At 39.0% G+C, this 27,534-nt stretch overlaps 1 protein-coding gene across 4 annotated transcripts in view; it reads right to left on the reverse strand.

Annotated features, from left to right (window-relative positions):
* Positions 1–19,961, reverse strand: part of FBXL4 (F-box and leucine rich repeat protein 4) — a 77,985-nt gene extending 58,024 nt beyond the window's left edge. For 2 of the 4 annotated variants that reach the window (XM_062186525.1, XM_062186529.1), the window contains exons 1-3: positions 19,846–19,961; positions 6,922–7,039; positions 5,699–6,283 (exon numbers count right to left, since the gene is read on the reverse strand). In XM_062186525.1, the coding sequence (XP_062042509.1) occupies positions 5,699–6,210 (512 nt within the window). In that variant the 5' untranslated portion in view covers positions 6,211–6,283; positions 6,922–7,039; positions 19,846–19,961. Of the gene's footprint in view, positions 1–5,698; positions 6,299–6,921; positions 7,040–16,377; positions 16,398–19,845 lie in introns of those variants that run through there. The other 2 variants (XM_062186528.1, XM_062186526.1) reach the window with 2 other exon arrangements.
* Between the last annotated feature and the right edge of the window lie 7,573 nt (positions 19,962–27,534).

Genomic DNA, 27,534 nt, shown 5'->3' on the forward strand with positions numbered 1-27,534 from the left:
GTTTCTATATGTTCATTCATCATGAGGCTTCCCCTACTCCTTGCCAATAAACTATTGTTTCATTTCTTTGGCCCCTTGACCTATTGAGATCTAAGTAAAAACTGATTAACTATGCCAAGATGCATAGGAAGCTAAAATATGCAAGAGTGTGAAACATGAGGGAGAAATCTGAGCCAAAACTATAGAGGCCATCAATAAACAGACATCCTAATAGTCTGGGGGCCAAGAAGGTAGGTAGCACTAATTTCAGAAGAATGGAGAAGGAAAGTATGATACTTTCTACCTTTAGGAACAAAAGCATCAAGGCAAAAAACACAGAGGGGATTCCAGCCAACATATCATCAATGGAATCTGGAACCACAGAACAGGAAACTGTAACAGTAGGAACTTTTACAGTGTCTAGCACTTTTATAATTTCCCCATAATTGATGTTTCTACTGATTCTCTCCTGAAAATTAGGAACAAAAGCCACCAAACATAAACAGTTTTTGAATATTTGCATCCTTGACAGCATAAAAGCAGGAATGGATGGATTGATGTTGGTGGGCAAATGCATGCCTGATTTTGAAACACCTATTTCCAAGAATCATGGAGTAAACTGTAGAATGTATAAAAAAATTCAAACCTTGATTTTATTCCTCCTCTTGTTGCTATTGCAAAATGACATTACCAGATGGTATTGGAGGAATTCCTCATGCCCAAGAAAAATGGACTACTCAGGATCCTGTGAAATAACTGCCTCTAGAGTTCACAGCACATGTGGAATAAACCAGCTTGTTTTTATTGTTTGGCTCCAAGGAAGAGTTTTGTGATACTGAAGAGAAACCTTGAGAATGTAATACAGAAATCACCTCCACCAGAGGCTTTGCAATAAATAAATATGCAGACAATACATGTTCCTCATGTATAATTTGAAATACATTATAATGTAAATTAAATTATAAAATTACAAATATAAGCTTAAAGAAAGGCACTGATTAGAGAATAAATATTCTATTTTAATAATGCATTAATCTACCAAAGACCTCTCCATTTCCTTTGCAGAATATGCAAAAGAGACAAGGTGAAGATGATGCTCTAAACTGACTCCCTTAACATTTCTACACGCTTAAACATATCAGGATTAATGGTATTTTAACATCATTTTTGCTTCAGACTTCTATGAAGAATGAACATTACGTATCTAGTCACACATACATCAGATGATATAAAAATGATAGCATACTTAAAGCAGAAAAACAGAATCTTAATAATTTTGAGAAAGATTTTTGGGGTATTAATAAAAATATTTTCTGTGAATTCTGTAAAAAGTGTTATAAAAATAAAATTTAAGGGTGATTGTTCAAATAAATGAGATTACCAAAGAGATAAACATCATGTGATCACTAAAATTTACACCTAGAAAAATCATAAATCCAATACAGAATTCCATGTTAGTGTGTATACTTATAACACCTATCATTTTTATACCTGAAATTCTTTTTTAAATTTATTTTTAATTTTTTTTAAATTAAGGGTGGTTACCTTCTTAGAACTATACCTATGAAATACTGGAATCTCCTCTATTATATTAATTGAAAGGTTTTAAAATGTCTAAATATAAAATATATTTTCCAAGGGAATCATTAGTTTATTCACATATTTTAAATTTTTTCTTGATAATTTAAATGCAACTAGAAAAAGTGCTAAAATATTACGGGTATATGAATACTTAACGTTAACTATGAGACTAACATAAATTGATTTTCTGGTACCTACTTGAAAGTGAATTTTTGTGTCAAATTCCTTTTTAAAATCAGAATGTATCATTTCAAAGTTAGAAAAGTACCTATTGTACCCAAGAAGAGACTATACCAGTTTCTTTTATTCTGTACAACTAAAGCCAGAATATTAAAAACTGACCAGTGAAAACAAATGTTATCTTCTGGACAAATCTATTTAAGGCTCTGAAGTCTAGGGTACCATGTGTGCCTGGAGTCCTCAGACTATGTTTTAGTCCACCTGTGGAGCATTCAATTCTGGGATGGTAACCAGCAGCACTCTCTTCCTAAACCCAACTTAATGATCTTTCAGTTGATGGTCCTGAGTGCTTACTATGTGTCCTGTGCCTGAAAATAATAAACAAATCACTCTCTTCCCCTTTCTGTGATTGTTGACTTGCTGTTCTACCACTGAGAAACTCTCCAGGCAACCAGGAAGCAACAGGAAGACAAGAGAGGAAGAGAAATGTTTCATTAATGGAAACCAGGGGAAACAAATATCCTAGCTTGTATTCAGGTTTGAAGCCAGGTACCAAGGTGCAAAAAGCATTCCTGTAAACCAAATTTCTCCTGATTGATAATCAAATCTAGTAGCCAGCACAAAGAAAGTTTCCCTTCCAACCTGCTCAATCTCACTAGCTGAAACTGAGGGATAGTACAGGAAAACAAATATGAGCACAAGAAACAAGTCTGCTGACCGATGTACCTGCTCCTCCTTATTTCCCAGCCCATCCGAAATCCGACACAAACTGGCAATCTGCTTTTTAAAAAATTAGCCTATGAAGGAGCTGTTCAATTCTGACTTAAAACTCCAAAACTATGTTTCTTGGCCACAACATCAATGACAAATTTGTGTAGTCACTGCCTACCCAACTCCCTTTGGCAGCAATTTTTCTGTGACAACCTTTCTTTCTCCCTGCTTCCTCAAGTTCAATATAGTTGAAGTGTTTTCAACAATCAAAATAAATAAATTAATTAATTAAAAAAAAACCACCAATCAGTTTTTTTTTTTTTACTGTGATCTCAATTTGTCATTTTATCCTCTCTATTCCAAATTGTAACAATGAATTAGCCTATTTTCTAACACCCACAGAGGCATCCATTAAGATCTTATCTTCAGGGTCAGGGCACTCCATTATTGCCTTTTTCTACTATACACAAAGCACCAGGCAAGAAGCCAAAAGACTGTGACATCTGGTAGAATTACTTGTATCTTTTCTACTTCATTTACTGAACAAAGAAATGCAAGCTAATGAAACAGTAAAAAATGGCTTTTAAATTCTGAATATCGGGGCCAACGTTGTTGAGTAGTGGGTAAAGCCACAGCCTGCTATGCCAGCATCAAGCCCTGGCTGCTACAATTCCAATCCAGTTACCTGCAAATACGCCTGGGAAAGCAGCAGAAAATGGTCCAAGTCCTTGGGTCCCTGCACCCACATGGAAGACCCAGAAGAAGCTCCTGGCTCCTGGCTTTTGGGAAGTGTACCAGCAGATGAAAGATGTCTCTCTCTTATTTTGAGTACCCTCACGCTATAGGAAGTTCATTTTCTGAAAACAAATTCTTGAGCTACTCCAACGTACTCTGCATTTCTAACTTCTAAGTGGACATAAACAATAGGCTGGGTAGCCCAGTGGTTCCCAAAGGTACATGGTGGTCTTCCGTAATAAACAGGAAAAGGAATGTGTACTAGTTCATACAAACACATGCACACATATTATGTGTTCTTGCAAAATTCCCAACAGTTCTTTATTCAAGAATCTGATTTTATTAATTTCCTGATATAACCTGAGGTTCTTTTTTTTAATTAATTAATTATTTATTTATTTATTTTTGATAGGCAGAGTGGACAGTGAGAGAGAGAGAGACAGAGAGAAAGGTCTTCCTTTACCGTTGGTTCACCCTCCACTGGCCGCTGCAGCCGGCGAGCTGCGGCTGGCTCACTGCGCTGATCCGAAGCCAGGAGTTAGGTGCTTCTCCTGGTCTCCCATGTGGGTGCAGGGCCCAAACACTTGGGCCATCCTCCACAGCAGAGAGCTGGACTGGAAGAGGGGTAACCGGGACAGAATCCAGCGCCCCGACCAGGACTAGAACCCAGTGTGCCAGCACTGCAAGGCAGAGGATTAGCCTATTGAGCCACAGCGCCGGCCTAAACTGAGGTTCTTTTATGAAAAGATAGTGATAAATGAGGTTGCTGTTGCATTTTCTAAGTGTATGCTTATTTAGCAAAGTAAATAAACTGACAACTCCATAGGAGTTCCTCAGCTTTTATAATCATTGTTTTGCTCACTAGTTAACACAGTTCACTCCTCCCACGTGTGTCACTTAGATCTGCAGAGCAATCCTCCAAATGGGCTTGCCTGGCTCCTAAAGGCTTATGTCTGCAAGCTTCTATACAGAACTACCTTGAGCCCTCTGAGCTCTTCTACCCAAACACTTGCATGTGCCGGGAAGATATTTTCTTTCCCCCAACTCCTCTAGCCAACAGCCAAAGATGGGTTTAGGAGTAGAAGAGCTCAGTTCCCTAGCAACCACTTCCCAGCAGACTGGGAATTTACAAGAAATTTCATCTTTGCATATCTTCTTTACCTTCCCTACCATGCTTTCTCACTCCCTTACCGCTTTCTCCTAGAGCACTTCCGTGGCAAACAGCTGTATATGAACTCTGGGAAATTAGATCCCTGACATCTAGGAAATCTCAAAGTCTAAAAACACTAGTTTAGAACTCAGGAATGTCACTGACATGCTTGCAGCCCTCAAATAACTTGTTGTCTACCCTCTTGGACTTCTCCCATTCCTTCAGATGCCATTCTCTCACCTCAGCATCTCATCTCCACATGTGCAGTCCTCACACCACCTTCCTTTCCACTCACTCAACTCTCGGGTCTCGGCTGGGTCACTTCCTCAGGTCTTATTCCACAGATACATGCATGTACAGTGAAGCAACTTACGATAAGGTTACTCCATGCATGAATGTTTAAAGACTGGAAACAACGAAGTTCTCACTAATGGGGAACTGGCTAATAAGCTGGGGTACATACAAACCAGGTTGTAGGAAAGAAGGCAGATGCTCTCCTTGGGCTTATAAGAAAAGATCCAATATATTCTATGAAGTGAAATAAACCAGCAAGGTGCAGAAAAGTGTGAAAGTTATGGTCAGTTTTGAGTATGAAGTAAATAAAATGAATGCCTGTATTATATTTACTTGCATCTGCATAGACACTCTAAAAATCTACAAAGGAAGTTGATTAACAAAGGAGAAAGGATGAGATGTAGGCACATGGAGATTAGGGTACATGCAATATACCATTTTGATCTTTTTAGATTACTGACCCATGTGATTATATCACCTAGTCAAATCATTATATGTTTAAAAGTCAGGAGGCCAAACTACAAAAGCAAGAGAGAGGAGCTGTTAAGCAAATTAATGATTTAAATCGGCCTACAGGGAAATGCATGAACAACTTAAAGCATCATTTACTTTTCAGTGAATATACTTTATACAAAAGCACCCACCAAACATATCCCCTAAGAATGCCCCCTAAAGTTTTACTCTACAGGCCTATTTTGAGTTGTTCTAAGTATATACGAGCAATAACATAATGCCTCCATGAAAATATTTTAAAGGTCCTATTTCCTACTAACTTCTCAGGTTAGCCCATGTCCTTATTAGTTCAAATTGTACTTTTAATTTGTGCTAAATTATGTGACAAGCAAATATCACAATCTATGAATTATGATAGGATGAGGTGTCACAAATTTAAAGCATGCATTACATATACACATATGTGATTTCTCCTCAGAAAATGAAGGAATATTTTCAAATAAAATTTGCTTAAATTATCTGAAAGAATGTTTCCAATTAAAAAAGAAAAACCTCCAGTAGTACAACCAAAACTTTATGGCCATTTAACTTAGTCCACTAAAAAATGAATCTTACCTTACTTCAGCTGGTGGACTTGGGGAATAGGGATTTGCAGAACAAGCCAGAATTCTAATGACTGCTCCAGGATGATAGGTTTCCAGAACATGAACAGCCGTAGGATACACCTGCTGTTCAAAAGTAAGTTCCACATAGTCCTGGCTCTGAAAATTAGGTGGTGTCCTCTTGAATGGCAAGGAAGCACTGGGACACTGGTCCCACCAAGTTCCGTATGTTCGAAACACAGCTGTCTGAGTAAAGTCACCAGAACTTGGGAATACATTTGGAACGCCTGCTAAATTCCACATGGTATAGGACATACTATTCTCACTTCCATAATGGGAACTGAAGTCCACTACTTCTTTGGCATATTGGACCACCTCTGCGTTGAGAGGTGAAGTCCGGCTGTTTGATGCTATAGTTCTATGGCTGTTCATCATTTCCCCTCTTGTAGCAGTCCTGGCTCGGCGCCGAAGGCATAGATAATAAAACATAGTCAGAACTGTTAACATGGGAAAGACTGGTGACATCAAAGATGTGAATTATGAAGCTTCAAAAGGTCAGGTGTCCTCTGTAAGACGCATGAACTCTTTGAAGGATGTTCTAAAAAATGAATGGCTTGGTGAAATGAAATAATTTAAATAAGCATAAAATGCATGGATAAGATAACAAACAGCTTTACCCCAAATGTAATATTCCAGAAAGAAAAAAATACATTTTAAATTGTAACTGTAAACCTCTAGTATAAACAATCTGCTTAACATTATTTTAAATAATCTAAGTATTATAAATGTATACAATTTTACGCTTTATGAAAAACAAAACTGATACAAGGCAATGAAAGATGTATGATCCAAAAAACCCATTTTTATACATTATAGCCATCACTCCAGAAATAATAAGTCCTTGAAATTTTTAAATTATTTAAAATATATGTTGAATCATGGATTATCTAAGATAAATCCCAAAAAAACACAGGCATTGTTGTAATTTCATTTTTTAACATATGATTCCCTATTGCCAATACAACACTCTTCCAAACATGTTAAGTGCAGATTTCACATTATGGGAGTATAGTTTTTTTGGAGCTGACAGATAATCCAGACCACGTAAATTAACTGCCTAACATATCACAGATCACCAGACAGTGTTCAATTTATAACCCTTAGCATTATTTGTCAGGGCAGTCCATGGATGCCTGGCGTCTGGTTTGTTGCCAGCTACTCTTAGAAATCACTCACCCCAGAGAGAATGGTCACAGGACGCACTTGGGAAATGCAAAAGTTGGCAACCATCCATGTGACCTGAAATCTACAGGCCGATTTCAGGTGAAAATGTTGAAGCATAACATTCTTTTACCTGTAACAGAACAGTTTTGGAAAAATACTTTTTATTTCTAATTCCAGAAGTTGAACTTCTCCCAAAAGATTATTATTATAGGCTAAAAGCCACTTATTAGACACAAAACTTTAAAATTAAGGTTAAATTTTTCTACATTTTGTGCATATTTGAAAAATATTCTAAAAATTTTATGAGTGCAATAAAAATATAATGAGTCTTATCTACACAGAAGTTACAAACCCCTAATTTTCATTTCAAACTGTTCCTGTAGACACATTTTACTGTAGCTGAACAGTGTTGTTTTTTAAAAAAAAATTGGTTTATTTTCTAACAATCAAGCAGCCAGCACTCTCCAGATGGCCACCTTCGTTGCCAGTCATTGACAACATAGGTCTGGCCCCTTGGCCTCAGGGAGGTAAGCTCTTGGCTATTCAGACAGGTCCTTGTCTGTACATTCAGAAGAAACTTCCTAAAGCCAAAACTTGGACAGGATCACCTTATCTACAAAAGCTTGAGTACAAAAGCTAGAGCAGAGGCCAGGAAACCCGAGTAGGTATGACATTAACTGAGGCAATGGGGAAAAATCAGAAAAAATATCAAAGAATATACCACACATGGAGTATAGACCAACCTCCATGGATGAAATCCTACTCCATTCCCATGCTAAAATAGAAAAACAAGAAAAAGCAGTCCCAAACTAGTCAGACTTCAGAATCTGGCAGGTGTAAATCTGCAACCTCTTTGTGGGACATTTTCACACTGAAAAGACTAAACCCTCACTAAAGATGTATCAGAATAAATTGGGGGAAAAAATCACAGCTCACAACAGAAAATGAACTGCAATAAAGGACAGTCAGCAGATTCAGCCAAGGGGGGAAACTGCACCCCAAGAGCAAGAAGGACTATAACAACTGGAACAAGACTTTTTCTGGAGAAAGATAACAAGGCATTTATTAAAATAAATAGTTTCTGTGGCTCTCTTCTGTTCTGTAGTGTTTCTAGCATGTATCACGAGTCAATGAATCAGATTCACCTCAGGACAAAAATAGCAGATGATGAAATACAGGCCATACAATAAACATATGTGTGTGTAGGAAATAACCACCTAGCTATATTACTTCTTTATTAAAACATTTCATGCAGGACAAGTGTAAATCTGTCAAAAAGAATCTTACACCTACAAAAATCTGAAATCCTTAATATATACTATGAAATTTATGCATAGTAACTTTGATAGTATACATTTTCCATGAATTTTTTAAGATATTCACATGTATTCATATCCATTTTTTTGGATCAAAATAAATTTGCCTTTTCACTCCATTTTCCATGAACTGCTTTAAAAAATACAAGTTTTTCTTTTAAAGATTCTTTTATTTATTTGGAAAGTCACAGGTACAGAAAGAGATGGAGACACAGAGATCTTCCATCTGCTGGCTCACTCCTCAGATGGCCACAATGGCCAGGGCTATACCAGTCTCCCACATGATGGCAGGGGTCCAAGCACTTAGGCCATCATCCGCTGCTTTTCCCAGGCCATTAGCAGGGAGCTGGACTGAAAGTAGAGCAGCTGGGACTTGAACTGGTGCCCATATGGGTTGCCAGCATCGCAGGCAGCAGCTTTATCTGCTAAGCCACAACACTGCCTTCCCACCTCCACCGAACTTTTTAAAAATATCCCCACACTATCTTTGGACATTACTTCTCACTCCAGTCTATAAATTGCTTTAAATAAGCTCCTTCTACTTTCTTTACAAAACTGCTTATCAGAAGTTAAAACAGTTTTATAAAATCAAAGAAATATCTGTAAAATATCATCATTCACATGAACTTATACAATAATCCTTAGCAAGATGAAGACTGAAAGTCAAATTTTGTTTGCCATATCAAGCCACAAATTTTACAACTGTTTCCCAGCTAGCTTTACCATTGCAGATCACATGATAATATCAAAAGTAGTAAGAATGTCATATGGACAATATCATTTTTGAGCAACTTTGCACTCACACAACATATGTAAGAAGTGGGTTATAAACTGAAAATACATGTACTATATGCTCAAACTTTTTAGTATAGAAAAGTAAAATGAATGCTTAGTTTCCAACTATGGATAACCTTTAGAGATGTTTGGAAAATAAAGCCAAAAATGACAAAAGAAATTTCTGAAAGATGGAAAAATAATATATGGCATACTGAAAAGGCAAATACATTTATTCTTTTTTTTTCAGCAAAGCTGTTCTGAAAATGTTACAGAAGTTAAAAGTTGTTTTCAAAAATAAACAAAGCATGAAAATAAAAAAACAATTTGCAAACCCACTGCTAACACTCCTCATTAATTCTGAACTCCATTCTAATCTAGTAAGATGACACATAACAGTGTTATAGGAGTAGGGAACAATATAAGAGGAAGAAAGGATATCTCCCACTACCTCTCCTTGAGAAACGAAGCTGCAAAGGGAAAGAAAACCATTGTCTGAGGACTCATATGGGTAGCAAAGACCAGCACAGAAGTCCAGCTTTTCCATGTACTGTCTGGACTTTTGCCAAGGCATAGAGACAATCTGCATAACCGATGCATATCCCAATTGGCAATGACCAAGTATGAAAGATACGATAACTCTATGAGGAGAATGAGATGCAAAGACAAGGTGATTTCTTCCTAACTGGGGCAAACAAATAAATATCAGTCTGGAACACTAAATTTGTCCAAAAAAGTGATTACAAAATATAGATGCTGGAGATATTTTCTTTTCTAGTTCATCCAAAAAGCGACTTTAATCGTAAAGGCTCACAACATATAAGACATTATCTTTCATTTATCGAGAAGTTTAACAAGGAGACAGAATTACAAATAGGGTCAGCTTCATTTGTTGTTTAATCAAATCACTTATCAACTATGATTATGAAGTGAGAAATTCTCTACAACGACTGAATTTTTATACTAGCACAATCAAGAATACAAAAGAGCAGCCACTTTAACTTGTATCTTGAGACTTCCATATTCCTTGGGAAACAACTTGCTTTATACAACATGATTTTATTATAACACAACTTTATTTTCAGCTGCATCTTCCATATTATAAAATGCTTAACGAAGTTAAATAATACAATTACAGGGAAAGAAGTAACAGTGGAAAGGAGAAATTAAGAGGTATAGACAAGAGAGAACATATGTTTACTACTGAGATTTGAAGTGAGATGGGGAGTCGATGAGGCGGAGAGAAACAGGATGGCAGGAACTGCAGAGAAAAGCCTGTGTTTCGGCAGAGAGAAAAAGAAGGAAAAGGATTCTTTATAAGCAAACAAAAAGAAACAATTAGAATGAACTACAGCCAGGTAATACAACTAAGTTTACAGTGTGATGAAAGAACTTGGAAAAGAAGCTTAAAACTCAAAAGAGGATTCTCAACTTACATCAAAGTGGAAAGACATGGAAAAAGACAAACATGACAGGTAAGGCCTAGGCGCTTACTGAGGCAAGCCACAGCACAACACTTACTTGTGAAACAGCCCACAGGGACATGTCAATGAAGTGATAGAAAAAAATAAAAGAGCACTTAGACAGCTTTGTGGCACAGAACCAAAATGCAACAGAATGCATCATGTGGTCATAAATCAAGAAAGCAGCCCAAACCTTAAATGTTTACCATTTCTGAACCCTGAGGAAACTGACCAAGAGATACTTTTTTGAGGAAATGACTTCTAGTTGGATCTACAAATCAAAAAATTAAAGGAAAGAAGGAAAATATCAATCAAGAAAAGAGTGGACCTATATTTTAATTTGATACACATCCAACACTCATCATCAGTCCTCTTTCTGGGACTGTCCCTCTAGGCTTCTGTGCCAACACTTGCTGCTTTATCCTCTTTGCCTCTCTGATAACTTCTTCCCCCTCCCCATTCTTCTACAAATATATCCAGGTACCATAAAAGTAAGACTGTCTTTTTTACACCAAGTCATACAAGAACATTCCACCTGCCTTGAGACCTGTCTTCCCCTCCTCCCTTTCATGTCCATACATCCACCACCCTTGTTGTGGATCCACCAGAACACTCACCATGCCCTCAACAACACATGTACTTTCACGCCTCAGCCCCCTCAAGTCTTTCACCAAGGTTGGGTGGTTTCGGAATGGCCTCTCTCTCCCTCTGCTTGGCACCTTTTTACATTCAGGATCCAGTGCTGACTACCCACCACAAGTCTTTCCTTTGCTTTTATACAGTATATATATTATTTGTGATTTCTTATCTCCTGAGATATTTTTCTGTCCTAACAGACTACAGATTTCTCAAGTTCAAAGAACATGTCTTTTAAAAATAATACCCATAGGGTCTACCACAAGCCAATATACGCTCATAAACATTTGTTGTTTCATGGATGACAGCAGAGTGGATGGCATGAGAGAATTAAACAAGTTGAAAAATAAACAGAAAAGAAACCAGGAGCTCTTCAATATAAGCATTATGTAAATAACAAAATGAAATAAAAATTCCATATCTTGATATAGAGAAAAAGAGGAGGAAATGGATACTAAAAACTGAAACACAATAGGTAAGAATCAAAAGTATGAACTTCTTTGAAGCTATCCAAGAAGGAATATTATACATATTGAAATTTTACTGTTCAAAGAGAACATAAAAAGTGGTAACTTCTGTTAGTACAAAAGCAGCCCCTGAATACATAAAAAGAGATTTGACTCTGGCCACAAAGAAACTCTGATTGACATTAAAGAAAGATTCATGAAAGAGATGATTGGACAGGTAAAAGAAAGCTATTTTCTTAAATACAATGCCTTTTTGTAACACTCCAAATCTATGTTAAAACCATAGGCTGATTATGGAGACCTGAGAAAGCTTTGGATAAAAAAATTCTTTAAAAAAAAAAAAAAGAAAGAAACACAAAAACAAAAACCAGATAACTGGAGATCCAAGATGGCTCAGTAGGGAAACCCTGCACTCACTTCCAACAAAAAGAACCAAAACAAGGAAGGAAGGACTGTTTCCAGGAGCTGTATACAGCACAGTGACTCTGAACCCCAACAGAAAGGTCGGTACAAAGTACACTGAAGCTTCTGTCCTGGCTCCCTGAGAAAGATAAGCAGAAAACCTGCATCCTCCTCCATCACCACATCTCAGGAGCCCCAATTATTCTAGAGTCGTCACTGGATTTAAATCCAGTTTAGAAAACTGTTTGGGGTCTGAGTGATGGCTTCTTTCTAAAAACAGAACCCACATTGTCTGCTTGTCACCAAAGCCCCAGACCCAACCTGTTGCAGAATTCCATGCTGTCTTAGGGGACAGCAAGCAGCACTTTTGCTATCAGAAGCCCCCACAGCCAGAGCCATGGCATTTCAAGGGACTCTCTGCATTCTGTAGCTGTAGGCTATTTTTGAGCTGTGAGCCACACTTACTCACTCTGCACAATCCTGGGAAGTCTCTCTCTGCTTCTTGGGACTTGGTGCCTGTTGCAGCCACAGCCTCAGACCTCAGGAAGTCCACTTTGGCATCTCTTAGCACAGTGTGCTGGGAGGCCAGGGCAAAAATCCCAACATCACCCTTGAATGCCCTGTGCGCACTAAAGACAGTCACTTCTGTATCCTGCAGCTCTGGAACTATGACTGTTAATCCTATAATCCCTGAATAACTTGCACTTGCTCTTATTTGGGGCCTATAAGGTGGGACCCGAAGGGCTCTATCTACATTCCACTGCTAACAATTTGTGCCTGCCAGTGCATAATCCCCAATGTAACTTGCCCATAAAACATAAAACCTGGGTTTCCTGATGGCCATTATTGGTTCTGTAAGTCCTCCAAACACCTATACTTGCCCTGAGGCAAATATACTGAACTGAGGAAGTTTCTAACTCCATTGCACTGCTGTAGGCCCACAGATGCAAGTGCACAATCCCCAGCATAATCTTCAGTTTTTCCACAGGACCTGGGCAAGTTACCTTTCTGCCCACAGCTCTGTGATTGTGACTATTGATACTGTATTTTTCATATCACTGAAACTAACCCTGTGGGACCTAAGGAACAGCCTACCTACATTCCACTACTCCAGGATCACACCTACCAGTGCAAAACTACCATCACAAACTCTGCTGTGATTTGGAAACCCACATCTACTTGGGTGTCAAATATGAACTCCACAAACTGCTGCAGACTAGACAATTGTAGCACTCATAGACACTACTGACACTGATTACAACTGAAGAAATCACTCAGAGGTTATATGTCTAGAGTCACTTAGAACCAAAGCCACACCCCACATTCCATCAGATAAAAAATCTTTTCCAATGAAATTAATTCTATAAGGAAGAAGGAATTGTTATACCAGATGCTCAGATGTCAAGGTAGGGACACAAACGTCAGGAAGGAGCAAGGAAGCATCACATCCCAGAAGAACACAATAGTTCTCCACAAGTAGATTCTGACTTGCGGAAATCTATGACATTTGTGAAAAAAGAATTCAAAATAACAATCCCAACAAAACTGAATGAGATGTAAGAAAATACAGATAAGCACTTCAAGGAAATGGGGAAAAATAATCATGATATGAATGAGAAATGAAAGCGAAATCATTAAAAAGAATCAATCAGAAATTTAGGAGCTGAAAACTTCAATCAATGAAGTGAAAAATACAATAGAGCATCACCAACTGTATAGACAAAACAGAAGAAAGATTTTTTATCTTGAGTACAAGACTTCTTAAATAATCCTGACAGCAAAAATAAAGAGAAAATAATTTAAAATATTGGAGAAATCCAATGAGCTATATGGGATATCATTATACAAACAAATATTCTTATATAGGGATATTTAAAGAAGTGAAGGGAAAACTCAGTAAGTACCTATTAAATGAAATAATAGTTGAAAACTTCCTAAGTATTAAAACAGATATGGATATCCAGATATAAGGAGCTCAAAGGATCCTAACCAGAGTAAACTAACGAAGACCTTCTCTAAGGCATAGTATTGTCAAATTGTTAAAAGTTAAGGGAAAAAGAGGGACCCCAAAGACAGTTACAGAAAGACATCAAGTTACACATAAAGGAAAAACAATTAGAGCACTATCAGACTCCTCAGCAGAAACCCTAAAGGCCAAAAGAGAGTAAGAGGATATATTCAAGGTTTTGAAACAAAAATACCAACATTATATACAATGAAGCTAACCTTTAGCAATGAAGGAGAAATAAAGTATTTCTCAGAGAAGAAAAAACTGAGAGAATTCACCCAGACCAGCCCTACAAGAAATCCTGAAGGGAATCCTCCATTAGAAGTGAAAGGATGATAGCAATTATTATGAAGACACAGTCAGTAAATAATTCAATGGCAGAGCAGATACCCAAAAGAGAAAGAGAAAGAACTCAATCTTATCACAACAGAAAGCTACCAAAACAAAAGTTCAGTGGTAAGAGGTATAAAGAAACAGAGAATATATAAAACAATCAGTAAGCAATCAACAAAATGATAAGTTAGCTCTTGTCTATCACTATTAACTTTGAATCTAAATGGATTAAATTCTCCAGTCAAAAGATAAATGCTGATTAAATGGATTAAAAAAAGGACCCTCACCTTGCTCCCCCAAAAAAACAAAACTCAACTCTAGGTTACCTACAAGAAACTTACTTCACAGGAAAGATGCACACAGACCGAAAGTAAAAGGTTGGAAAAAGAGATACCACACAAATGGAAACAACAACAAAAAGAAGCTAGAGTAGCTATACCCATATCATATAAAACAGACCTTAAATATAAAACTGTAAAAACAGATAAAGAATACTGTTTTTTTAAAAAAGATTTATTTATTTGAAAGACAGAGTGACAGAGAGAGAAAGGGAGAGATAGAGAGATCTTCCATCCACTGGTTTACTCCCCAAATGGCTGCAAAGGCTGGAGCTGGGCCAATCCAAAGGCAGGAGCCAGTAGCTCCCCTCAAGTCAGCCATTGTAATCCATAAACTGTACTTTGGAAATTTATATTTACTAAATAAAAGTTTAAAAAAAATAGCTATAAAAATCAAGTACTTAGAAATAAATTTAATAAAAAATGAAAGATCTCCATAACGAAAATTATAAAACAGAGATGAAAGAAATCATCAAATGGAAGATGTTCCTTGTTTATGGATTGGAAGAATCAATATTATTAAAATATCCATACTTCCTAAACCAATCTACAGTTTTCAGTGCAATTCCTATGAAAATATCAAAGATTCTTTATAAAATTAGAAAAACCAAACTTAAAATTCATAGGCAACCACAAAAGACCCAGAATAGCTAAAGTAATCCAGAGGAGGGGGAAAAATCAAACTGGAGGCATAACAATACCAGATTTCAAAACAGACTACAAAGCTATAGTAATTAGAACAGAATGGTGGCCGACAATGTGGCTTAACAGGCAAATCCTCCGCCTTGCGGCACCAGCACACCGGGTTCTAGTCCCCGTTGGGGCACCGGATTCTATCCCGGTTGCCCCTCTTCCAGGCCAGCTTTCTGCTGTGGCCTGGGAAGGCAGTGGAGGATGGCCCAAGTGCTTGGGCCCTGCACCCGCATGGGAGACCAGGAGAAGCACCTGGCTCCTGGCTTCAGATCAGCGCCATGAGCCAGCCGCAGCCATTGGAGGGTGAACCAATGGCAAAAAGGAAGACCTTTCTCTCTGTCTCTCTCTCTCACTATCCACTCTGCCTGTCACAAAAAAAAAAAAAAAAAAAAAAAAACCAGAATGATACAGGCATAAAAATCTACACATAGATCAATGGGACAGAATAGAGAATCCAGAAATTAATCCACATACATACAGCCAACTGATTTTTGACTAAGGTACCAAGAACATATATTGGAGAAAGGAATAGTTTTTTCAGTAAGTGGTGCTGACAAAACTGGATAGATGTTTGTAGAAGAATGAAATTAAATTGCTGTCTCTCACTACAGAAAAGTCAACTGATGATGGATCAAAGACCCAAATGTAAGACCTGATACTATGAAACTGCCATCAGGGAAACACAACAAGACATTGGTATAGGGCACAATTAAAGACCGCGAAAGCACAATCAAAATAAGCAAAATTGGACAAATGGGATTCTACCAATCAGAAGCTTCTACAGAGCAAAAGAAACAACACAGTGAAGTCACCCAACAGAATGATGAAAATATCTGTGAGCTATTTATCCAACATATTCAGAAAATATCAGTACCTCAAAAACTTAACAACACAAAACCAACTATTTTGGTTAACAAATGAGTAGAGGACCTGAACAGATAGTTCTCAAAAGAATACAACTGAACTACTAATATATGAAAAAAAATTCTTAATATCACTAGATGTCTGGGAAATGCAAATGAAAACCACAGATATCACCTTATTCATCGATGAGTCAAGCACAGCAGGGTGTCAGGTTAACCTGAAAGAGGAACAGTTTAGCGTAAGAAAAAGAAGCAGACTCTGATTAAAGATTTTATTGTAGGGAAACCAGAAGATACTGTCTACTGCCAAAGGTGGAGGCAGAGCAGAGGCCTCAATATCTGGTTAACCCAAGATTTTACTATCAATGCTGATGTGACCGATTAATCATAAAAAATGTGCAGTTTCATGAAAACAGGTTTTTATGATGAGGGAGTTTAAACACAGTGAAACAGGGAACAATGGGGAGTTTCAGTGTTTCCTTGAAAGACCCCTTTGCCTAGAAACTAGGATTAAGAGAACAATCACAATGTGGAAGAAACTTGAGGGTACCAAATTACTAACAGCGGCAAACATTCCACTTGCTGTTTAGCAGAGGAGCCCACAGTATTTCCTTAGCTGTTTTGGCATCAGGTCAACTGACCACTGCCAGTAACACAACCTGACCGGTCACCACTGCAACTCGGCCAAGCATGCTTCCAGTAGAATTCAGGCCATGCAGGTGGTTCCTGACAATCTCTGTTACAATGGTTACTGCCAAAGAGACAGTAACAAATGCTGACAATAATATGGAGAAAGCAGAACTCATATACACTGTTGGTAGGAATATAAACTAGTGTAGCCACTAGGGAAACAGTTCAGAAATTTCTTTAAAAACTAGATATAAAAAAAAAAAAAACTTGGTTTTAAATTGGACATTGCATAGAAAATTAATCAATTTTTAAAAAATATCATGTAGGATCTCTGTCCTTAATGTGCTGTACATTGTGATTTAATGCTATAACTAGTACTCAAACAGTATTTTTCACTTTGTGTTACTACGTGGAGGCAAACTGTTGAAATCTTTACTTAATATATACTAAACTGATCTTCTGTATATAAAGAGAATTGAAAAGGAATCTTGATGTGAATGGAAGGGGAGAGGGAGCAGGAAAGGGGAGGGTTGCGGGTGGGAGGGAATTGGTTAAATAAATTCTGGGCCATTCCTGCAATGAAATACTAAAAAGACTTTTAAAAAGATGCTACATGCACAGCTATAGAGAGACATTCATCAATGAGAACTAAGTGGCAGCAACAGAAAATTATAAATGATACATCACTATTTATGAAACTAACGTAGACTTACATGTTTTTATATCTGGAAGGAGAGAAACAAATCATGAAATAGTGATGATCTTTGTGGAACAGGGTTACTGAGTGGGTGAGCACACAACACTTTCATTTTCTCCTTTGGCTATCTGTTGCTTTTTATTTTTTAAAAAGGTATTCACTTATTTTATGATCTAGTAAAGTTTTAAAGTGTTTATTATACGAAACTTGAAAATGCACATTTGATATATTCAGTAAATACAAGACTGAGGGATCACTTTTCAAGGAATTTGTATCTCAGGACTGCTGAAGTCAGATACAGAACGTCCTGATTCACAACTGAAGTGGAAAGATACCACACTTTGGAAGGCAAAATGCAAAGTCAAAAGACATGCAGATTTTGAGGCAGGCTGTTTCTCCATACACAACTCAAGAGGAATGAGTAACAGACGGAATTAATTTAACAGCTGATGATTCAACTAACCTTGGCAAAGCCAGCTAAAAATATTAATGTCAATAGGTAAGAAATTCAAAGGGTCAGGATGGGGAGAGGGGAGAGGCAAGGCATAAACAAAAGGAATCAACTTGTCCCTACTGCTTATTCCAAAGACATTTTAGTGATGTCTACATTATGCTCGCCATTGTTTGAACCACTACACGTTAAAACACATTATAAAGCTACAGGAGTAAGAGCTGCACGGCATTATCACAAAGAAGTCAGTGATCACTGTACAACAGTTCAGAAAGAGTTCTCAAGCACATACAGGAATTAGGGCCTGTGATATATGAGTACATAGCACTGGGGATAGGGATAGAATTCAACAAATGATGATGGGCCACTGGCTAACAAAACAAAAAATAGAGCCTTAATTCCTGTCTCACAGCAATACAATACAAGAGTATTATTATAGCACTGGAAGAACTAGAACAGAAGAGGATGTTTATACACAATTCATGTGTCAGGAGTCCTTTCTAAAAATTAACTCCACGAAGATGGAGAATGTTGGCCACAACAACATAAGAGGATGAGGCAATAACAACACTGCATAGAAGGAGCAGCTTTTGTCAACTGACCCTACTCATCCGTGGAAGTAAGAGGACCAGTTGAGGGTATTTTAAGATAGCACTGTGCAAAGTACTACAATCGCATTACTGCATCACTACATTTAGTTAAAAAAAAAAAAAAACAACTGCAATCTTATATAGAGGTGGCCTCTGATTTTGAAGTCAGCAACAGAGGGAAGGGTATTAAAATTCAAGATTTAGAAAAGCCCAAATGTGGGGCAATTCTTTCTGAAGCAGTGCTCTGAAAGGAGTTCTGGAAAGACGGTAATACAGCGAACACTTGGAGTGCGCACTGTAGGGCGATGTATGTTCCTACTGGGAAGACAGGTACACTGGCCATTTTCACCCAAGAACTTACAAGTATATGCTATGACGACTGAAGCCTTGATATGTCCAGCAAGCTCACTACCCAACCAACAGGTGCAACATGTAGGACACAACAAAGAAGCTTGAGGCGAGCTTGAGGGGGGGGGGGGGGGGGAATGAATCCATATGCTGAACGTAAGAAGTCAGAGTGAACACAGGAAGCAGAAAACGCAACTTGTATCTTTGAACAGCCCAGAATACGCAGAGACCCCTGCACTTGGTGGTAGTGAGCCCTCCGGGGCATCCAGCCAGCCAGCCAGCAGCGGTATTCCACCAACGCAACGATCTGATACAGGTTTCCATCATCATAACTTTCTAAGTATTTGCATATTTCAACTAATGGATGCATACCGAGGTTTTGTGGCAATGAGCACTGAGAAACCAAAGAAACCCCAAACCACCCCCACTTGCAAACACGTTGACAAGGAGACCAAGTGCATGGTCACCATCACCTTCTAGAGAGGTACCCCTACACATAGAAGCAGGTTGCAGCTGGGAATCTCGTACAATGCTGAGCAAAGACGACATGGGCCTAGGAAAGCAAAACCCATCAGAGGTCGGAGGGAAATCAAGGCAGGAGGCACAGGAGGGCAAGTAGCCGATAGGCGGCGGCCAGGCCGCCACTGCGCAGGGCGCGGTGGCCACAGACCCCGCAGCGTAAACAACCCTTGCTGCGCGCACGCCCGCGCCTTTTAGCTACACCGCAGCAGCGCCCAAGGAACCTATGCAGTTTGAGGGTCCCCAGCAAACTCTGCCAGCGCGGCCGCCCGGGCAGGAGCGGATGGCCGGGGCCTCCGCCCGGCGCCCAGGCTCCCCAAAGCCCGGCACGCCGCCCGGGCCCCGCCCCAGCGCCGCAAAGAGGAAGCCAGAGACCCGCAGGAGGGGGAAGTAAAGGAAGGGCCGTACCCTGTAGGGTCCGGGAGAGGCGCGCGCCGCGGGCCTCCGCAGCGACCAGGCGGCGCGGAACGGCCCGGGCGCGGGGGCGACTCCCAGACTCTGGAGCTGCGGCAACACAGCGGCGAGCCCGGCCCAGCGCGACCCGGAAGGAAGACGCGCAGGCTACGAGGAGGGGCGGGGAGGAGGCGGGGCCTGGGGAGGCGGGGCCCAGGGGAGACCGGGAGGCGGGGCGGGGAGGAGGCCCCGGGGCCCCGGGAGGCGGGGCGCCGCGCCAGCCTGAGTGCTCGGCGAGTCCGGACCGCCCGTGGGAGGCGTTTCCTGCTGGTTTCCCGGCCTGGGGGTACCCTATAAATGGCCCAGCTCCTATGCAGAGGACCAGGGTTGCAGGTCCTCTGCCACAACAGTCCCTTTCAGGGCACCAGCCGGCCGCCGTGTGTACTGCAGTGGTGCCAAGGGTTCAATCCAGGGTTTGTGGGCCCGATGATGCTAAGTAGGACAGCAGGTGCTGTTCCGCAGAGGAAGTGGAATACTTGTTATGGGCGCTCTGGAAGCATACAAACCTCTTCTTCCCCTCATACAAGTCTTTCCTGCAGGCTGATTTCCAATCCAATATTTGGAATCCGAGACCATACGTCTCATGAAGAAGATGCTCTCCTGGTCTCCCTTAGTCATTTTGATTTATTTTCAGTAGCTATCGTACCATATTTATCTTGTTGGGTGATTTCTATGAAGGTGGAAAAACATTTAATAATGAAATGTTGAACACATTATTTGCTGCTATCTGATTATTCCTCAAGAGGCAAAATACTAAGGATATTTATGTGTAAGTTCTATATGTGAACTAAACCGATGTATGATTTGTTGTAAGAAATATATATAAAAGTGGCCGTTTAAAAAGAAATTGAAGCTTAAACCACACACCCCCAGCCATGAATGTCACCACCAATTTCTGACTTGCTTCTAAAGAATAGAGTATTGGAAAGGAGAGAAAAGTAAATTTTGGAAAAGCATTACTCTGGCCATATGTGATAAGTCCACAGTGTGTACCCTGATGTGGTGTGATGAGAGGAACACTTTGTCTCTGCAGTATTCTTCCTCAAAACCCATAAACCCAGTCTAACCTTAAGAAAGCACCAGAAAACGCAGGTGTTCCACAGAACACCTGAAAACTTTCAGGTTAACGAAACAAAAGAAAAGGAGGAAAAACAAATTGCTCCTAGAGACAAGATGACTGAATATAACATGGTATTTTGAATGAGATCCTGGAACAGTAAAAGGACTTTAGTGAAATCAGAGTAAGAATATTTTAATTAATAGTAATGTACCAATATTAGTTGTAATAAATGTGCTATTGTAATTTAAGATGTTAATTCTTTCTATGAAGCCTGCATCACCTTAATTCCTAAGCCAGAGAAAGATGCAGCATTGAAAGAGAATTACAGACCAATATCCCTGATGAACATAGATGCAAAAATCCTCAGTAAAATTCTGGCCAATAGAATGCAACAACACATCAGACAGATCATCCACCCAGACCAAGTGGGATTTATCCCAGGTATGCAGGGATGGTTCAATGTTCGCAAAACAATCAACGTGATACACCACATTAACAGACTACAGAAGAAAAACCATATGATTCTCTCAATAGACACAGAGAAAGCATTTGATAAAATACAACACCCTTTCATGATGAAAACTCTAAGCAAACTGGGTATGGAAGGAACATTCCTCAATACAATCAAAGCAATTTATGAAAAACCCACAGCCAGCATCCTATTGAATGGGGAAAAGTTAGAAGCATTTCCACTGAGATCTGGTACCAGGCAGGGATGCCCACTCTCACCACTGCTATTCAATATGGTTCTGGAAGTTCTAGCCAGAGCTATTAGGCAAGAAAAAGAAATTAAAGGGATACAAAAAAAAATATGTTAACAGTAAGGGGAAACAGTACTGTCATTGCAAAATTTCTAAATATCTAAAAATCTGTAAATCTGAATCTATTAGAAAACTATGTGGATTCAAATAATTATTACTTTAAGATTTATTTATTTATTTGAGAGGTAGGGTTACAGACAGAGAGAGGGAGAAACACAGAGAGACAGAGAGAGAGAGAGCTTCCATTTGCTTGTTCACTCCCCAAATGGCCGCAATGGCCAGAACTGGGCTGATCCAAAACCAAGAGCCAGGAGCTTCTTCCAGGTCTCCCACATGGGTACAGGAGTCCAAGCACTTGAGCCATCTTCTACTGCTTTCTCAGGCTATAATCAGAGAGCTGGATTGGAAGTGGAGCAACTGGGATTAGAATTCGTGCCTATAGGAGATACTAGCACCACAAGTGGAGGCTTAACCTACTATGCCACAGCACCGGCTCCTCAAATAATAATTTTTTTTTGTTAAATATTTTATTTATTTAGAGAGGTAGAGCTACAGATAGAGAGAGACAGAGAGGTCTTCCATTCAGGACTTGAACTGGCGTCCACATGTGATGCTGGTACTGCAGGTGGAGGCTTTAGCCCACTACATCACTGTGCCACTCCACAAATCTAGTCCCAGCTGCTCCACTTCCAATCCAGCTCTCTGCTATGGCCTGGGATAGCAGTAGAGGATGGCCCAAGTCCTTGGGCCCCTGAACCCACGTGGGAGACCCAGAAGAAGCTCCTGGCCCCTGGCTTCGGATCAGCACAGCTCCAGCCATTGCGGCCATCTGGGGAGTGAACCAGCAGATAGAAGACCTCTCTCTCTGTCTCTACCTCTCTCTGTAACTCTATATTTCAAATAAATAAAAATAAATCTTTAAAACAACAACAACAAAAAAAGTAAATAAAACTTACCCTTTTGTAGTTGCTGGTGAGACTTCATTCAGTAGATTCCTGCAGGGTGCTTAAACACAGTCTTAACTACAGCATTTTCTCCCTTCTAACATAATTTCTAAATTTTTATTTACTATTACTTGTTTGGAAGGTGCAGAGATACAGCGAGAGAGACTAAAACAGAGAGAGATCTATATGCTGGTTCTTTCCTCCAATACACACAACAGCCAGGGCTGAGCCAGGCTGAAGCCAGGAGCTCAGAACTCCATGCAGGTTTCCTATATGAGTGGCAAGGACCCAAGCACTTGAGCCATCACCCACTGCACCCCAGAGTGCACACTGGCATAAACTAGAAATAGTAGCACAGCCGGACTGAACCCAGGCACCATGATATGGAATGTAGGCATCCCAAGCAGCATCTTAACTACTCTGTCCAACACCTACCCCAACATAATCTCTAGAGAAACCTTTTCATTGAAATAATAAATATATTCAGAAAAGGACACAAAATGTGAGTTAGAGTTTGATGAAAAGTGAACACAAACATGTATTTTCCAGAGATAAAAAAAAATTACTAGTACTCTGAAGCATCTCCTAAATTCTTCCCCTTACTGCTCCATAAAGGCATCCATTATCCTGACTTCTAACCCAGAGACTAGTTTTGCCATGTTTTAACCCTTAGGTGGATGGAATCATACATCATACCCTTTTTTGAGTCTGGCTTCTTTCTTTCAACATTAGGTTTGAGTTGTTCATGGGGTGAGTATGGAGATAGTTTCTTGAGTTGTTATTGTAAAATAATACTTCAAAAATTTTGTGGAAGGTAGATTTGAACAATAAGCTTATTTGGTGCAAAGATACTGAAATTCAATGCATAGTTTTTTTTGTAGTGTGCAGTTTCCATTAACTTTTTGAAATACCCTTATATACACATACTGTAGTTTATTTTTTCAACTTTATCTTAATGGATGCTGAGCTGTTTTTAGTTTCGATTGCTGCAAACAATGCTAATATTGACATTCTTGTAAATATTTTTATGGTGCATATTTTTTTAAAAAATGTTTATTTTATTTATTTAAAAGGCAGAGTTACAGAGAGAGGGAGAGATATTGTCCATCTACTGGGTCACTTCCCAAATGGCCACAATGGCCAGGGCTTGGCCAGGCCAAAGCCAAAAGCCAGGAACTCTGTCCAGGTCTCTCACACAGATGCAGGGACTCCAGTGCTTGAACAATCTTCTGTTGCTTTCCCAGGTCCACTAGCAGGGAGCTAGATCAGAGGCAGCCGCTGCAGTATGGGCTGCCAGCATCACAAGCCACAGCTTGACCCACTGAGCCACAAAGCCAGCCCAGTGCATAACTTCTGCAGTCTCCTCCATACATTTTCATATCCTCACTGAGAGATATGGTAGTTGTTCTGTTACTGATTTCGTTTAGTTTTATTTTTTGTGGTACTTAGAGTACTGCTTGGAAAGGGTATAAATCCATTGTTGAAGAAAGGAAAAGGCTTGGGGAAAGTTCCCTCTGTGATTGAACAGAATTTGGCTCATCATTGCTCAATCTACCCTTCCTCCATCCCTGTCCCCTCAAGGGCCAAGTTGTTGCCAAGCTTTGTTTGCTAGGCCAGAGAGCTAAGTGAGACCAAAGAAAAGGGCAATGCTTATCAGTTAGTGATGGCTCTCATTCAGAGGTTATTAAATGGAATGTTGTTTGGAGCTGAATAGCATCCCACGCTGTAACAGCACTATTACAAATAAAGTCCCAACAAGGCTTAATTGTGTATAAAGTCACTAGCTCAGCAAGCTTGGTTATGATCCCATCTCTGTTAGCTTCAAAAGTCACAATGTTCTACTCAAATGGGGAGGCTGGCAAAAAAGCAGCAGGTTCAGAACTCTTCTTTGTCCCAATCTCCTAAAATACCATCATACTCTCCACTATTTTCAAGGGATTTCTCTTTATTGTAAAATGAGATGTCTATGGATTATAAACTTTCAGGACCATGAGGAGGCATGACAATAAGGTACTGTACCAGAGAGGCAGAGATTTCATTCAAAACACTACAGATAGAGCTTAAACTTTCTTCACAAAGAGCTCCTTTGGTTTTTCTATCAGCGGTTCCCAAGTAAGTCCTCTCAAATCAAGACTTCTCAGAAAACACCACTCTACATATTTTCTATATAACATTCAAAATAATTTGCCCCTACTTAAAATTTTAACTGCTTTGTTTGAAAGTAGAGTTCAGTCAGTAATATTAGTGTAATATTTTTAATATGTCAATCTCCAAAGAGCATAAATAATAACTGATGAGAATAATCCTTAATCAACTTTTTTAACCTCATAGATCATAAAAATTTCATCTTGGTACTAATCTGTCACAATATTAGTTTGGAACCAATCAAAATAATTAAGAAGAAAGTCAGAAATTTAAACTAGATTAAAGTCCAAAACTTTCTTTTCTTTACTTATTTTTAAAAGACTTTATTTATATGAGAGGTAGAGGTACAGACAGAAAGAGAGACAGATAGAAAGGTCTTCCATCTGCTGGTTCACTCCCCAAATGGCAGCAATGGGATCCGAAATCAAGAGCCAGGAGCTTCTTCTGGGTCTTCTACAAGGTTACAGGGACCTAAGCCCTTGGGCCATCTTCCACTGCTTTCCCAGGCCATTGGCAAAGAGCTGAATCGGAAGAGTAGCCGGGACAGGGACCAGTGCCTATAGGGATACTGGTGCCACAGGAGGAGGTTTAGCTTACTACACCACAGCACTGACCTCTAAACTTCTTTTCTATAGATAAGGAAATTGACACTCACAGAAATTAAATGAATTTTCCAAATCACAGTGTAAGAGCAGTCAATGAAACCTAGTTCTCTTTTTAATCCAGCAGGTTTTTAAATGATGCTGTAACATAACTTTCCAATTTAATGAAATTTACCTAATCACACTCTCAAAATACTATTACCTTGAAGTAGCTAAATACAGAGGAAATAAAACTTGAACTTGGAAGTTGGAAGACCTATCTGTCCACCTCTGCCATGTTAATAGTACTGTGATCTTGGATAAGTTACAACTTCTCTGAGGTTATATTCACTTTTATGAAATGTGTCTTCTCATGGGACTGAGCAATTTAAAAGAAATCATATATGTGAAAGCATCTTGAGAGCTGTAAAGTAGTATTTGAAAGTGTGAATATTATTAATATTTGTTAAAATATGTTAAAGATCAGTAATTGAGCCTTTCCAGCACAAAATGTCATAATAGAATTTTAAAGTTAATTCCAGTCAAGCTCTTTTAATTGTCACCAGAGGAGAGAAAAGCCTAGAAAGACTGGATGATTTACCTAAATATTTATGACAAGTTACTTGCAAAAACCAAGACTTGAACATAGATTTCCTAAATTGAAGCTTCCAGTGACCAATTTCTTGTGTCTTTAATAAGAGAATCTGATTATTCGTACAGTGGGGTAAAAAAAATTGATACAACTTAAAACTGAATTTACTCAAGCCTACAGGAATATCTTGAAATATAGTTTAAAAATAAAAACCTATCTAATTTGTTCTTTTGATGTTGCTTTGACTTGTACCATTCCTTTTTCTCAGTCTATAATGATATACTTTAAAACTGTACATTAATAAATATTGCTCATGGTTAGGAATAATGTAGGAGAATACTATATTATTAATACTACATTTGTCTTCTGGAGGCAGAGAAGAAAATAGAGCTCTTCTTCAGGTAACTTCACATCTCTAATTCTGCAAGGGCTAGAACCCCATGGCCAGGAAACTGACGCTCATGACCACCACTTGGGTTTAGCCTAAATAAGGCTACAGTCCCTCTCTATACATTTTTCCTTTTTAAAAATGGAGATGCTTTGAAAGTTTTTATGTATTTGTATCAGGCAGGTCCCTGTGGTCCATTCAGAGTAACATGTTAATTGGTAGAAAGACAAAGATTTTCTGTCCACATAGGTAAAGAAAAAGTGGTAAGTGATTATCGAGAGTCTCAATATGAATGCACCATATAATTTAAGGTCTTCAGTTTCTTACAGTTGTTTTATCCTCAGTGGAAGACTTGAGGGGATTGGACTATCCAAACAAGATTCCAGTTTTCACCCACTTATCTGTACCCTTGCACAACTGCTAATGTCCCTTCCCCAGCTTAAAACCTGCCACTTTAAAACAAAAAATTTTAAAGAGAATGATTTTCTAAGTTATCCACCTCCATTGAAATGCAAAGAAGTAAATTTTCATTATAAATATTTCTACATATATAATATACCACAAATACAAATGACTCAGAATAATTCAGTAAGTATAATTTAAAATAAAACCTTCACATTAGTTGGTGAACCTTTATTATAAATTTTCCCTAAACACAGTACTCTTTGGCAATGCATTGTGTTCATTCATCAGCCTTGGCTGTCTCCTGAACAGTTGGTGAGTGGACAAAGGTCACCTGACAAGGGGCTCCCTAAAAGTGCATCATTAAAACATCATCCTTTGTGATGCTATAACTCTTTGGAGTTTCTAAGCTAGATTCTTCAGTGCCTTGGGGAAAATTCCTCTGTATCAAAGTCATTTAGAAAAGAGAAAAGAAAATGATTATTTAAAATAAGCTGCTGCTGCTGCTGCTGCTTCTCTTCCTCCTCCTCCTCCTCCTCCTCCTCCTCCTCCTCCTCCTCCTCTTCCTTCTCCTCCTCCTCCTCCTTCTCCTCCTCCTCTTCTTCCTTCTTCTTCTGGTTGTTAATTAGTAGATTTCCAGAATTTTGAGGAGAAATTGACTTCACCTCTTTAATAGGTTTATCAACATAAAGATCCTTATTATACACTGATGTTTTGCTATTTTTTCTTGCTTATCATTTAAGCGTTTAATGGTGAGAGATTTGATTGCTT

This window comes from Lepus europaeus, chromosome 3 (assembly GCF_033115175.1).
Source record: "Lepus europaeus isolate LE1 chromosome 3, mLepTim1.pri, whole genome shotgun sequence".
NCBI classification, from domain to species: domain Eukaryota; kingdom Metazoa; phylum Chordata; class Mammalia; order Lagomorpha; family Leporidae; genus Lepus; species Lepus europaeus.